Raw genomic sequence first — 12,816 nt, forward strand, 5'->3', positions numbered from 1 at the left:
CATACTATGTGTCTGAGGGTATCTGGCTGCAGTTCAGCCGGTCAGGGTGTAATTTATACATTGATTTCTACAGCTGAGTAGTGCAGATTTTTCTAGATTACTTTAGGCATGGTGCTGTATGTGATAAATCATGTATGTCAGTCAAGAATGTTTACAATCATAAAGCAAGTTTGTAAATGACAGAAATATGAAAATGGCTAAGAATAACTAGTTTAAATAATGTTGTAGGTAAAGTTAATGACTTGCGGTGTTTAAATGTGTTTCTGTGTGTTAAATAGTTCAGCCTTCAAGTTGCTTTAAAGTGTGTCTGAAGCCGATTTACCTGCATTCCCCCCAACTAACAGTTGTTCCTGGCCTTGAGGACGAATTATGAGCTGATTTTCCCTGTTGCACCTGAACTGGATGTGGCTGTCAGACAGTGAAGGCCGTTTAAAAAGCACTCGGTGTCTCATAACTGCATTGTTTGTGCCAAGGCTAAGTAGTTGAACCAAGTATAATGAACTGTTCTGAAAGCAGAACAAATGGATCAGTATCTCCTTGAAGGACACATCTCACTGAACTCACCTCATAATGGGAAAACTATGATAGTACCTGTCACATAAAACACCTACTGCTGCTGTTTATACGACAGAATATGCCACCATTCCTACAAGGCTTTTCTAAGTAAAAAATAAATGCAGAGCATTTCAAGCAGAGCTTCTAAAAAAATTACCCATGTTTATCATTATCTAAGATAATACCTAAGATATGGAAAAATAGGGTCAGAGTTAAGTAAATGCACAAACTTTTTTTTGCTTACAAAGATTAAGAAGTGCTGCAGGAAATAGAAACATGTAGCAAAAGAAACTAAAACAATTTAAAAATGATGTGCACAAATATGTCTTACTATGAAAGATTCACTGGTAAGACAAACAGTACAGGCACTATTACAGAGAGAAAAATTATTAAGTTGCATCTCTGAATTTAAGCATCAAATAAATTATTTTTTAAATTACTTTATCCAATTGACTAAAATAGAGTAATTCTTGTCCTTGGGCACTATAGAATTAATAGATTTATTGTCTAACAAACACCAAAAAAGTGACAACTTACCTTGGTTGTGTGTGACAGTCAGCACATAATTGTCGACATTGGACAGGGGAGGAGTCCACCTCAGTAAGGCTCCTTGTGGAGTGATGTTGAGGGCTGTCAACTCGGCAGGCATGTCCATCGCTATAATTTCAATACAACACACATATGCACTCAGTGAACTGAGAAAAACAATTATAGAGTGAGGTTCTTCTTAAGCCACCACTTGGTGAGACATCTATGAGACATAATCAGTAATTCAACAGAGACATCATATAAAGAACAGATGGGGTCCAAAGGCAGTGCCTTTTTTTTTTTTTTTAACTGCATGCTTGTCAAAACTGGAGTTTTTACAAGCTGGCAGCATTTGGTCGATTGAAATGATAGCAAAGGGGACATGCTTCGTTTTTTTTCTTTCTTTTTACTAGTGCAAAATATATATAATAAAATATGCACATTCATTTAAATTACCTGATGAAGTGAACACAAAACTCTGTGTCTGTGCAGCCTTATATAGTATTGTATGTGCACATGCTAATGCACAGCAGCAGTCCAATTTATCAGCATATGGTGAAGATATATATACATATATATATATATATATATATATATATATATATATATATATATATATATATATATATATAACATATACTGGGAGTCAAAATGGGCCTACGTCATCCTAAACTCAGAGATGACGGAGATGGATGGTTATTGCTAACTCTGCCTTACTAACTAATTATAATTAGCCAGATAACTTATGTACTTTATTATTTCAACAAAAGTTGTTGCTTTGCTCTACTGCCTGTAGCATTTAATGCTCAAGTATTGGCTCAACTTCACTCTATGAAAGTTTTTAAAAGTTCAAGTGAAAAAATAAGGTCAAAGTGACATTACCTGACTCCATTTTCTACAACAAGGTAATTAGAAAAAGATTATTAGTTGTTTGGATCTATTTATATTTTGGATTAGACTTTTTTCTGTTTGGTTTTTCTGTTTACTTTTTGGATGAAAGCACAGGTCGAGAAGAGGACAAAGGGGGATGAGTAAGAAGAGAAAATATGGTAGTCTGCAGAAAAAAAGAGCAAGATAGATGAGGTATGAACCACCCACAGTCACTGCAATGGATTCTGCAATAATTTCACATAACTAAGCAGTGTATTAAAATAACCCTAATTTTATGAAATAATGAAGGTCATGGCTCATTAGATTCTGCTTTTCGGATAATGATAGAAAGAGAAACAGAAAGCTGGAGGAGGAGAAAGAAAGAGGGAGCTGGAAATCAAGATTACACAATGTTGTGTGTTTGTCAACGTATGTTACACAGCTGTGCTCAGGAAGCAAAGTATCTGCAACATATATAAGAAATTTTAATAAAGTGCAGGGGTAAATGTTAATAAAATGGGTTTAAATAAAATGTTAAAAAAAAATGAGACAGAAAGACTTCAAATATCTGTGGGAAGGAAGGACTTCGTAGCGAAGAAGGGATGTCAAAATATCCTAGAAATTAATTAAACCCTGTTGCATTGTGCAATTAACTTTCTCTTAAGAGCTGTTAGAAATTGCATGACAAAGCTCTTAATACTCTTAAAGCTTTTCTCATGTTTAAAAAAAAAATGTAATTTACGTTATCATGTAAGACCATGACATTTTCATACCTTCAAAAGCAAAGAGGTTGACACATATTTCAGATTATATCGCAATAGCAAGTAGTAAGTGAACAATTTCAAAATATATTTAGAAATTTTTTTATTTAATTTTTTTTTTATAATTATATAAACAAAGACCAGAAAAACAGCTTTGAATTCATCCTGATGAATAATGTCATTTTGATCGCTGTCTGCAGAATTCTGCCTCACATCAAAGAGAGATTATGCAGTCAAATATGCAACAGAAAGTCCCAGATATTCTCCTGAGCCAACACATTCTGCACCCTCTTTATAATTTCACTCTCAGACTGCTGGACATGCCAAAATTGAGTTTGAATTTAATTATACCTTTAACCTCAGTGTTTCAACCCCAATTTCTCCTCAGGCGTATTATTTTGGTATGGCAGCCAGCATGGCAGGGCAACACTGATGCAGCATGAGATCCAAGGTTCTGTCCAAATCAGGTAATTAATATTGCCTGGTGCTCGTTAGAGTGAAGAAGAAATGGGCTCATTAACTCACTGAAGTGACTTAGTGTCTTAGTTCTTAATGTTGCAATAGGTGAACAAACCTGATTAAAATAATTGCTCTAACTGCAAAAAGGGTGTAAGTAAATTTAGTGAAGGGCTTGCTAAGTAATTTAGGAGGCAGTGGAAATGCAGCAGAGATCATCCATGTCCATCTCCTGTTTGCACCGCTGAAACAAGAGGACTGTTTCATACACACTTAGAAGCCATTCAATTAATGAGATTTCTCTGTTTTACTTAGAAATACATTTTATTATTTTAAGAACTATTTATATGATGTGGATTAAAAACTTATGAGCTGCAGTTTTTGTTTTCCGCTGGTCAACATTTAAATGTCCATATTTATAAACTTGAAACTCCATTTATCTAGAAAACAAGACCAATTTACATAATCACTGTGATACACACAATTAGTTTGCATTATAATGATAACGTTCAGAAAAGAAACATTAATAATAAATACTTTGAGGGCATTCACATAATAATAATCACAAACACTGAGGCAGACAGTTGCAGCCGAGCATATTAGTTTTATCTAATTGCACATATTTGCATTATTGTGGAAATGTAGCGTTTGCATGGACTTCTTTATTATGTATGCTGTGTGTTATAATGACTGCAGTGCAGTGAGTGAACTTTTACCTGAGCTATGCTGACATTTGCAAATGCAGCCAACAACCTTTGCCTGGGATGAAAGTTCGAAAAAGAGAGATGCAGCTACCAGGTGGAAGCAATTGTGCAGGTGTCAATTAAAATTCTAATCTACAGCTAAAAATGTCAACACAAACGTTAATGTTTCACAGAAGACAACAAGCTGCTGCTCAGCTCTGAAAGTCCAAAGTATAATTCAGATTTATGAAGTCACTAATGTGTAGTTACAGCTGTAATTAACATAAGACAGCGGCAATTAGATAAGAAAACGTTGACCCACAATTAACAGTTTTACTAAATAACATTAGTATTTATATACTTCTATGTATTTATAGCCCACAAACTGCTCTTCTGTCATAGATTTCTTTTTCTATTTAAGATGATTGGTTACTTAGGTTACATAGGTTGGGAAGAATCAAATAGTTTATGCTTCAAGGGGGTGCAAATGCCTCGAAAAGCAATCATTTTCATCCTCAGGTTTTGATTTGCTTTAAATGTCTGAATCATCCATCAGGAAGAAAAAAAAAAACAGGTATCAAACTGTGTGCTTCTGAACAAGGCATTTCAGGAACACTCCAGCTGTGTTGGTTGCCCATGAGGTCATTTTGCTTTATGCTTCGAATGTGGCTTTTACACAAAAAAGAAGGCAGCAGACGGTTCAGTTACGCTCAGTCCATTACTGTATCCTCTCTCATTACAGTGTCAAAGCACAAAAAAGTGACTGATCTATTTGTGAATATGTTCTACATTAATCCCAGAGATACAGTGTGGACATTAGTGGTGTTAAACCTGGACAAATAGTTGTGCAGCAAATATGTACCTGTAACAGCTGTGTTTATGTGCCGTCTGGAGCTGCAGGAAAACTTGCCGAGTTATGATTTTGCATGGTGAATATACTGCATGTATGGGTAAAATGCCTACTTATACAGCCATCTGAAATATAAGACATGACCAATAATTACAGTCAGTCGGTTTTGGAGATAAGTTTTTGATTTGATGCCATTTGGCTGCTGAGCCCGGAGGATTCCTCTAAGTGCATAATCATTATGTAGCTCAACAAGAGGTAATTATTACTCTAACATAGTTTTAAGAGTCACAATGAGCTCTGTGCCAGTGCTGTTTGAAATTACTGTTAATTTGTAAAATATTAAAAATAACAGACCAGTTGTTCCACCATTAAGTGAATTTCTATGTGAGCTTGTTAAAGCTAACTGGTTGCACTGTGACTGAAACACATGCAGGATACCAATGACAAGTGCACTCTAATGAGTCTCGTAGTTTACTGACACAAAGAAAAAGGGTGTTAAAAAAAAAAAAACTGTTTGGATTATTCAGTTTTTTTATTTTTTCAGTGTTTTTTTTTGTATATTACTTGTCATTTGTTTTTGTTGTTATTATATGTTTGGATCAAATGCTTTCATTGGTGTGGTTCCATATTATTATTATTTTTGTTTTGTCATTCAGTTTTATTTGCACTTTTGCAAAACAGCACAGTGTTGAAAACAGATGTGTACACCCCACTGTTTTAAGACAGCTGGTAATAAACCAGAGATTTTTTTTTAAGTTTCAGGATAAGTGAGGGGTCCTGACACCTTGCTAATGAGCTCAGTCATTAGCCCTTAAACAGAGCTTCACACAGTCCATTTAGCGTCAACCCTGCCAGATTCATCTTACTTTAACAGTACCTGCTGTGCTGGCAAAATGAAGAATGGCGTGCTGCTTTCTCAGCCCCTCTTGCAGTAATTGATTATGGAAGTGAAGTATGCAGCAACAACAGTGTTGCTTGAGTCATTACATACTTGGCCAGGCAATGTTGGATTACTCTTCCAATCCAATCCCCTGTTTATGCATTGTGTTTGAAAGCTGTAGTAAAGGGTGCCTGTTTGGGCATTGTGCTGTGCGAGGAAAATGTTATTTACCATTTCTAACAAGCTTGACTTTCGAGTTATGTTCTTTCAGGCTATTACAGCCCCAACAGCTCTGCTCATTGTAAGTATGCTGGGATTGTTGGAAGGAGGAACTGATAATGGAGAATGGGAGGGATAGAGGGGGACCAAGGCAGAAATAAGAAAGAATGAGACAACTAGAAACAGTCTCCTTTAGCTTCTCTTTTCCACACTGGATTCTTGAACCTGACGGCTCTGGGTGAATCAGGTCTCATTGGCATGCAAACACATCTTCTGCTGTCCTTCTCTCTCTGGCTTTTTCCTCCCTTAAACATACGGCAGATTATGCATACAGCACTGGGAGAGTGTGTTAATCTTAGGTTACTGGATTTCTTTCACAGAGAGGAACATTGTCTCCACTTGCGTGTATTTATGTGTGTGTGTGTGAAAGAGAGAGAGAGAGAGAGAGGAGGTGAAAGAGAGACAGCAATGTTTTCCTAATTTCCAGTTTATAAATCTCTAAATCTCTGACATTAAAATGAACTGAGAATAAAAAAATGGTAAAGATAAAATGAAGGAAAAAAAAAAAGAATGAAGGATCTAGGGAGGAATTACAAGACAGAAATATTAAGGAGTAACACACACAAAGACAAAGGGTAAGAGAGAGGGAGACTGAAAGATCGAAGTGAGTCAAATGGATAAAGAGATAAGTGAGGAAGAAAAGCAGCAAGAGTGATGGCACAAAGTGAGATGGAGCTGGGAGGAGGTTCTCAGTTACAATCCTACTGTAGACAGTTTCATCTGTTGTAGCAGAAAAGACTGAACCTCCTGAAATGCCAGCTCAACCTCAAACTTCCGTGACTTGTATTTGCACAAATGTGTATGAGAGCATGTTGCTGTGTTTAACACACACGGTATCCCAAATGTGTTTTTGTGTTTTGTTTATGTAGAGAAGTTGGTTTGAAAGTCCCACAGAGGAAGAAGTCTAATTTAAATTAGCCAATGAGATTTCCTTAATCTGCAAGTGTCAATGTCAGAAAATCATCCAATAAATAACTTTTGTTGTATTTATTTGCTTTAGTGTTTCAGCTACATTACATTCAATTGTGCAAACAACTTTTTTACAAAATCATCAGTATTTTTGCAAATTAAGATGAGCATTATGAAACCTGTTTTAAGTTTTTTATAAATTCACTTAGAAGTAAATTTAAGACTTTCCAATAACACAAACTGAAATTGTGGAAACATGGTGTAAAAAGTAAAAGGCTTAATTTGAAGTCTGGGCTTTTCTCTTCATTAAATTCCTTCTATCTCAGTCAAAACATGAACAGTTGCCTTTTACTGTAACATCTTCAGATCCTCAGCTGACCTCTTGGGAAGGTAAAAAAAAATGGGGAAACAAAGGACAGATATAATGTTTTGATAGATTAAAAAAATAAAAAAATAAATTAATATTAACTGTTTAAACTTCTTGTCAGGTAATTGGACAAAGAAACAAAGAGATTACTGTTGGCTGGGGGAAATAAAACATTTTTTTTTCTTTTTTTTTTTAAACATTTTATAAATGTTGTCGACTAAGAACAGGACTAATTAAAAAAATGATTACATTTTTTGATAATAAAATAATAATTAGTTTGGATTGATCTAAACATTCCCTGAACTGAGCCACTGTTGTTTTGTCATATTGTACACTATGTTTTACTTTTTGATGCTATTGTGTTTGGACCAGGGAACATTTATACTTTATGCCATATAACAATACTTGAATATTCACATCTTTGTAGGTGAGTAACATCTTTTTCCTTCAGAGCTAAATATATGAAACATATGAAGAAAACCTATAAAAATGTATGAAGAAAAAAGCTACAGTAATTATATCAAGCATAAAAATATCAATAGATGGTCAGATTAATCCCTCACTTTTGCATGATTAGTAAAAAATCAGAAGATTAGACTGAATGAATGCAGTGATGAAAGTCTTATTGTCACGCTGCTGTGGATGCTTTATATTCATTATTTTCCTTTATTATATAATTCTATTCTCTTGTTAGCTCCTACCTGTGAAAACAGAAGTGCTGACGACTTTGCTCTCCTGACTCCCTCTGACAGCATTGAGGCTGATCTCGTACTCTGTGGCAGGAAACAGACTTGACAAGGTGTAGTTTGTGACGTCGCTGTCAATCATCATAATGTCCACTCGACCTGCAGGACACAACAGAACATTAGATGTTACACAGCTCTTACAGTTTATACAGTGCATACTATGCAGTCAAGTGGTATGTGTTTTGCTTCAGAGTAAATGGCAGATCAGTGGAGAATTTTAATTTAAATTTAATTAAAACTGACTTGTAAAATGCTATGATTAATTGGTATAGTACAATAAGAAACAGTCTGCTCTACACAAAATGTATCTTGCACAAGAAAGCAAATGCCAAGCTCATTTAACTGTAACAGAAAACGACAGTGTGCTTTGTGTACGTTATTATAATAAATGCCATGCTATTAAAATGCAGTTATGACAAACATTACAGTAGATGTAGAAGTGTAAAGGAAGCTACCTCTAGCCGACTGGTAGGAGAGCTTGTAGTACTCAAACGGAGCCAGTGGTTTGATCCAAGAGATAGTCACTGCATCTTCTGTGACTTCTGACACTGTCATCTCTTTTGGTGGGTCCATCCCTGGAAGAAGAGCGATGGGTGGAAACATAGTGATATTTGATCAGAACTGTCAAGAATGCACAGTCGGAGTCAGAGGCTTGAGTTTACTTTGATTCCAAAAGCACAATGGGAACATTTTATGTTCCAGATTAAAAAGCAAGTGAAAGAATTTATGCAAACAATTTTCCTTGAGGACCACAATATCTATAATCCTTGTTCATTTCACATTTCATCTCCTCTTCATGACACGTGCACCTATCCATGGGTCTGTGCAAGCACATGCATTTTTAATGAAAATTCATATTAAAAACCAAACATCATCACAAAATACTCCAGGAGATTTTATAAGTAAATGAACACATTGAGACGCATTAATATTGAGGCTGAGCAGAGTTTACACAGAGGACATCCCCCTGCTGACTGTGTGTTTGTGTCTCCTGAGACTACTGAGCTGCCACAGAAAAGGTTACAGTGAAATAATACGAGCAAACAATTACATTCATGGCAAGCCCTGAGACACTAGAAACATAGTGAGATGGTTATAAAGCAATACAACAATGTTTTAGAAAGACAAAAGAAAAAAGAGGAGATTAAAAGATCATTTCTATCTTTTGCTGTGAATGACAGGAAAACCAATTCATCTACTCGCTCCTCCCTGCTTTAAACAGAATACTGGTGTTTATTCACATTAATAAAGTCATTTAAATTCTGCTTTTATTTCATACAGCAGCATTTATTTAGCTTTATTTAGTCCTGTAATCATGCTTGCTTTGGCAAGAGTGGAATCCAAGAACAATGGTAGAAAAAATTTATTTTCTCATGAAGGTTCCTGAGGGTCTGAATGGAAAGAAATAACCGTTCTGTCAGAATATAATGCCATTCACTGCTCTCCCCAGGCAGATCATGGTCACATTTGCACTGTATAAGCTTACATCAAAGCATTGTTTGAACTGACCATTGTGTGATTATCAAAGCCTGATAAGCCGAATCGCCTGTTATGACTGTGGCAAAAATATAGAGGGAAGCAGCACATGTGAAGTATAACAAATGAATCCAATGAAATGCTAAAAGCAAATTACACACAAAAAAAGTCAAAAGTGCTGTGTCTCATCAGCACTCACATTAAAATGACTGAGATCAAAGCAGGGCACCAAAATTGCTACAGTGTGAAGACAGGTGCAGGAGATACTGTACATCTGTCTCAAAATCCCCATCCAATTTCACCCTTGAAAATTTGCTTCTTGCGCGTGGATGAATTTAAAAGGCGAGCAGGAGATAACGCTTTACGGTGCAACATGATCAGTTTTTCTGGCACATCTTTATTGTCTAATGCTGAATTTCCTATTTGAGTAATTTGTCTTCTCTTTTTCTATATATTTGTTTTCATCTCTGTCTTCTTATAATGATCTTCCTTTTAGTGTCTCTTTCTAGAAAAAAAGGAAAAGGTCCTCTTTGAGTGTGTTCTTACTCTGGATGTATCTCTCTAAAAGGTTATAAATATGAGCCTCTTCTCGTTTATTTCCCTTCTGAAATGTAAATACCACACTTGAGAGCTTCTTTTAATAAGTCAGTTCAACTAAAGTTGGGAAATTCAGCTGGGAAATACTGTAGAAATATTTCAGAGGTTAAAAAGTGATCAGTGCAGATGGAAAAAAAATATGATAAGAAGTGGAGAGAAATCAGAAAGAAAAAGCTTCAAAAAGAAATAAAGAGAATACTAAAAACACTAAAGTGGGAAGTGGATTATTAAAAAAAACGCAACAATCGTCACCCTGCACCCTTCATCCTCTTTCTGTCTTCTCTCTATTAGAATAGCATTTATCAGCAGTTTTCCACAGACGGTGTCTCCTAGAATCACAATTTTCAGCACAAACACCGGATCATTAGTGTGGCACAACTCCAAAAAAAGAGGAGAAATATTCAAGACAGACTATACTTGCAAAACTTATTTTGTTGTGGATTTGTGTGAATAAAAAATAAATAAATAAAAAACACTTTTGCAAATACTTACTTAATTCAAAATCACTTTTTATTTCTATTTCGTAAACCAATTTTCCTTTACTTCCATTTTCTGCTTAACCTACCTGCAAATATATCCATCTTTTCTATTTACTACCTTGGCTCAACTTAGGATTGAAGGAAACTGTTCCCAAATTTTAAAAGTAAAATAATATCAAAGGGTTACATGACTACTTTCTTATTGTGAGAATTTGCCATTTTTTCCTTAAGCGGTGAATGTACGGCTGCATTTTGGATCTTTTAGGTTTTTAAATGTTGATCAAATAATCGAGGTAATTCAGTTACAAAAACTGTTTGACATGACATTTTATCTACCAACCACTTAATAATAAAAAAAAACATAAAAAAGAACTCTGATGAGTACATGTTGCTCCAAACATAATGAACATTACAGTCAACTACACAGTAACAAACAGCATTATAACACAGTCACATAACGCTCGTACACAACTACAACCTTTTATACTCCTGATCATGTGGTGCATTTTCTTCTAGATCAAGTCACTTTCTTGTGAAGTCAAGCAGCTCACCTGTGGTGAGTGATGCGGTAATGGGCTCAGAGGTAACGTCCCCCTGTATTGTGATTAGACTGACGGTGTAGTGAGTGGATGGCAGCAAGCCCAGGACCAATGACCTCGTCTTGGAGCCTTCCAGGGTCACTTTAGATGTGTCGGTCCCATCAGCAGAGCTGTAGCTCAGAATGAAGAGGTCAGCGGGGGGTGCTGGAGCGTTCCACACCACTGACACTGAGTCTGAAGTCACCTCTGACAAGTAGAGGTGGGTTACAGGCCTGATTCCTGGAGGAACGGGGTTTTACAGGTCAGCAGAGAGCTTTCAAGGACAGGCAAAAATTCTGCTGCGAAGTGGTAATGAAGAAACATTTTGCCACTGTTAGGAAGACAACAGGCAAGCCATTCAGTGGCTGATGAAAGCAGTCCAGGATGGTTTAATGGATCTCTTATAATGCAGTTGAGAAAATTAACCGTTGGGTGCAATCTTGATGAGGAAGGTGAGAGTCAGTGCAAACCACAATCATGCAGCAGTGATGATTTAATTGGTAATGAAAAGGAGAAATGAATGAGATAATCCACCATTAAGATAAAGATGTGATGGGACTGTTCATAAGAACAAAGTGGAAGGCAGATGATTGTTGCAGATGCTGTTGTCACAATGTATGACCTGGACAAGAGGTGATGTAAAGAAAATGAGCCAGTGTAGAAGCTGACACAGCAACAAATGCAAGAGGAACTGAATTTAATTAGCCATGTGTGAATGCATAAATACTTGGAAAGTGCGGTAACATGAACTTCTTCTTTTCTGATTCGTCCAGACTAAAGGCAAGCTGGGAAGGTCTCCTTGTTCTCAGTAATCATATGAAGCCAGCTTTGTTTAGTCTGGCCTTCATCTATATTCTTCTCAGTAAACTGCTAACTCCTAATATCCCTGACAAACTGTCAACACACATTACATCTGTGAAGTTAGCAGAAATTTGTGTTTCACAGACCTCCTGAAAGCAGTGTCCTTGTATGTAGCAGTGGTAAAAGACCCACTCATCCAAACACGGCTCATCAGGAACAAGTCAGTGGTTTTGCTCTAATTTCAGATTAAATATTTCAGAGAGCGTGAGTGTCTCTGTAATGTGATGGCCATGCTGCTGGTTATGATGAAGTTGCCTTCTTTGATCAAGAGGACAGAAAGCGATTTGCAGAGTTAATGATTTAGAAGCCAGTAACACTGACCACACAGAAGCAATGTATCTGATAACAAAGTGTGAGTCACCCTGTGTAGGTTTTCATTGCACTGACATAAAGAAAGAAAATGTTTTGTCAAGAGGAATTTTTAACATGTGGTATGTTCCTGCTCTTAAAGCCCCTAAAGTTCCTCAAGTCTGCTGTTGCTGTGGAGGGGCATAGAACATATATAGGATCAAAACAGATAGCGAGGCCTCTTTCCATTTTTACGGCCAGTCTGCCAGAGGGCCTCAGGGCTGCAGAGAACTTTGATGTTTTTAAAAAGAAGCTTAAGACCTAAGTTTTTAGCTTAGCTTTTAACTAAATTTTATTTGATCTTAATATAATTTACATCACTTTATTTCACGTTATTTCATTTTCATTTTATTCAACTGTATTATTTCTTATTTATTTATTCATTTACTTATTTATTCATTCATTCTTAGCTGTTCTTTTTGTTTTTTAAGGCTATTTAATTTTAATTGTAACTCCATTGTTTTCCTCGTGGGGATCCTCCCCTCGGGGGGTTTTGCCTACTTGATCTGGGGGCTGCTGCAGGGGTGATTGCACCTATTCGGGGAGGCTGGGGCCCTGCACTGCAGCCTTTTGGCTGTGGTGTGGGCCCCGGT

General features: G+C 36.3%; 1 protein-coding gene across 5 annotated transcripts in view; it reads right to left on the reverse strand.

Annotated features, from left to right (window-relative positions):
- The window catches only part of tnr (tenascin R (restrictin, janusin)), a 174,927-nt gene that overhangs the window by 26,811 nt on the left and 135,300 nt on the right, over positions 1-12,816 (reverse strand). For 3 of the 5 annotated variants that reach the window (XM_041993317.1, XM_041993318.1, XM_041993316.1), the window contains 4 exons: positions 10,988-11,254; positions 8,340-8,459; positions 7,840-7,983; positions 1,093-1,212 (listed from right to left, as the gene is read on the reverse strand). In XM_041993317.1, the coding sequence (XP_041849251.1) occupies positions 1,093-1,212; positions 7,840-7,983; positions 8,340-8,459; positions 10,988-11,254 (651 nt within the window). The remainder of the gene's footprint in view (positions 1-1,092; positions 1,213-7,839; positions 7,984-8,339; positions 8,460-10,987; positions 11,255-12,816) is intronic. The other 2 variants (XM_041993320.1, XM_041993319.1) reach the window with 1 other exon arrangement.

The sequence above is a fragment of the Melanotaenia boesemani genome, chromosome 8 (assembly GCF_017639745.1).
Source record: "Melanotaenia boesemani isolate fMelBoe1 chromosome 8, fMelBoe1.pri, whole genome shotgun sequence".
NCBI classification, from domain to species: Eukaryota; Metazoa; Chordata; class Actinopteri; order Atheriniformes; family Melanotaeniidae; genus Melanotaenia; species Melanotaenia boesemani.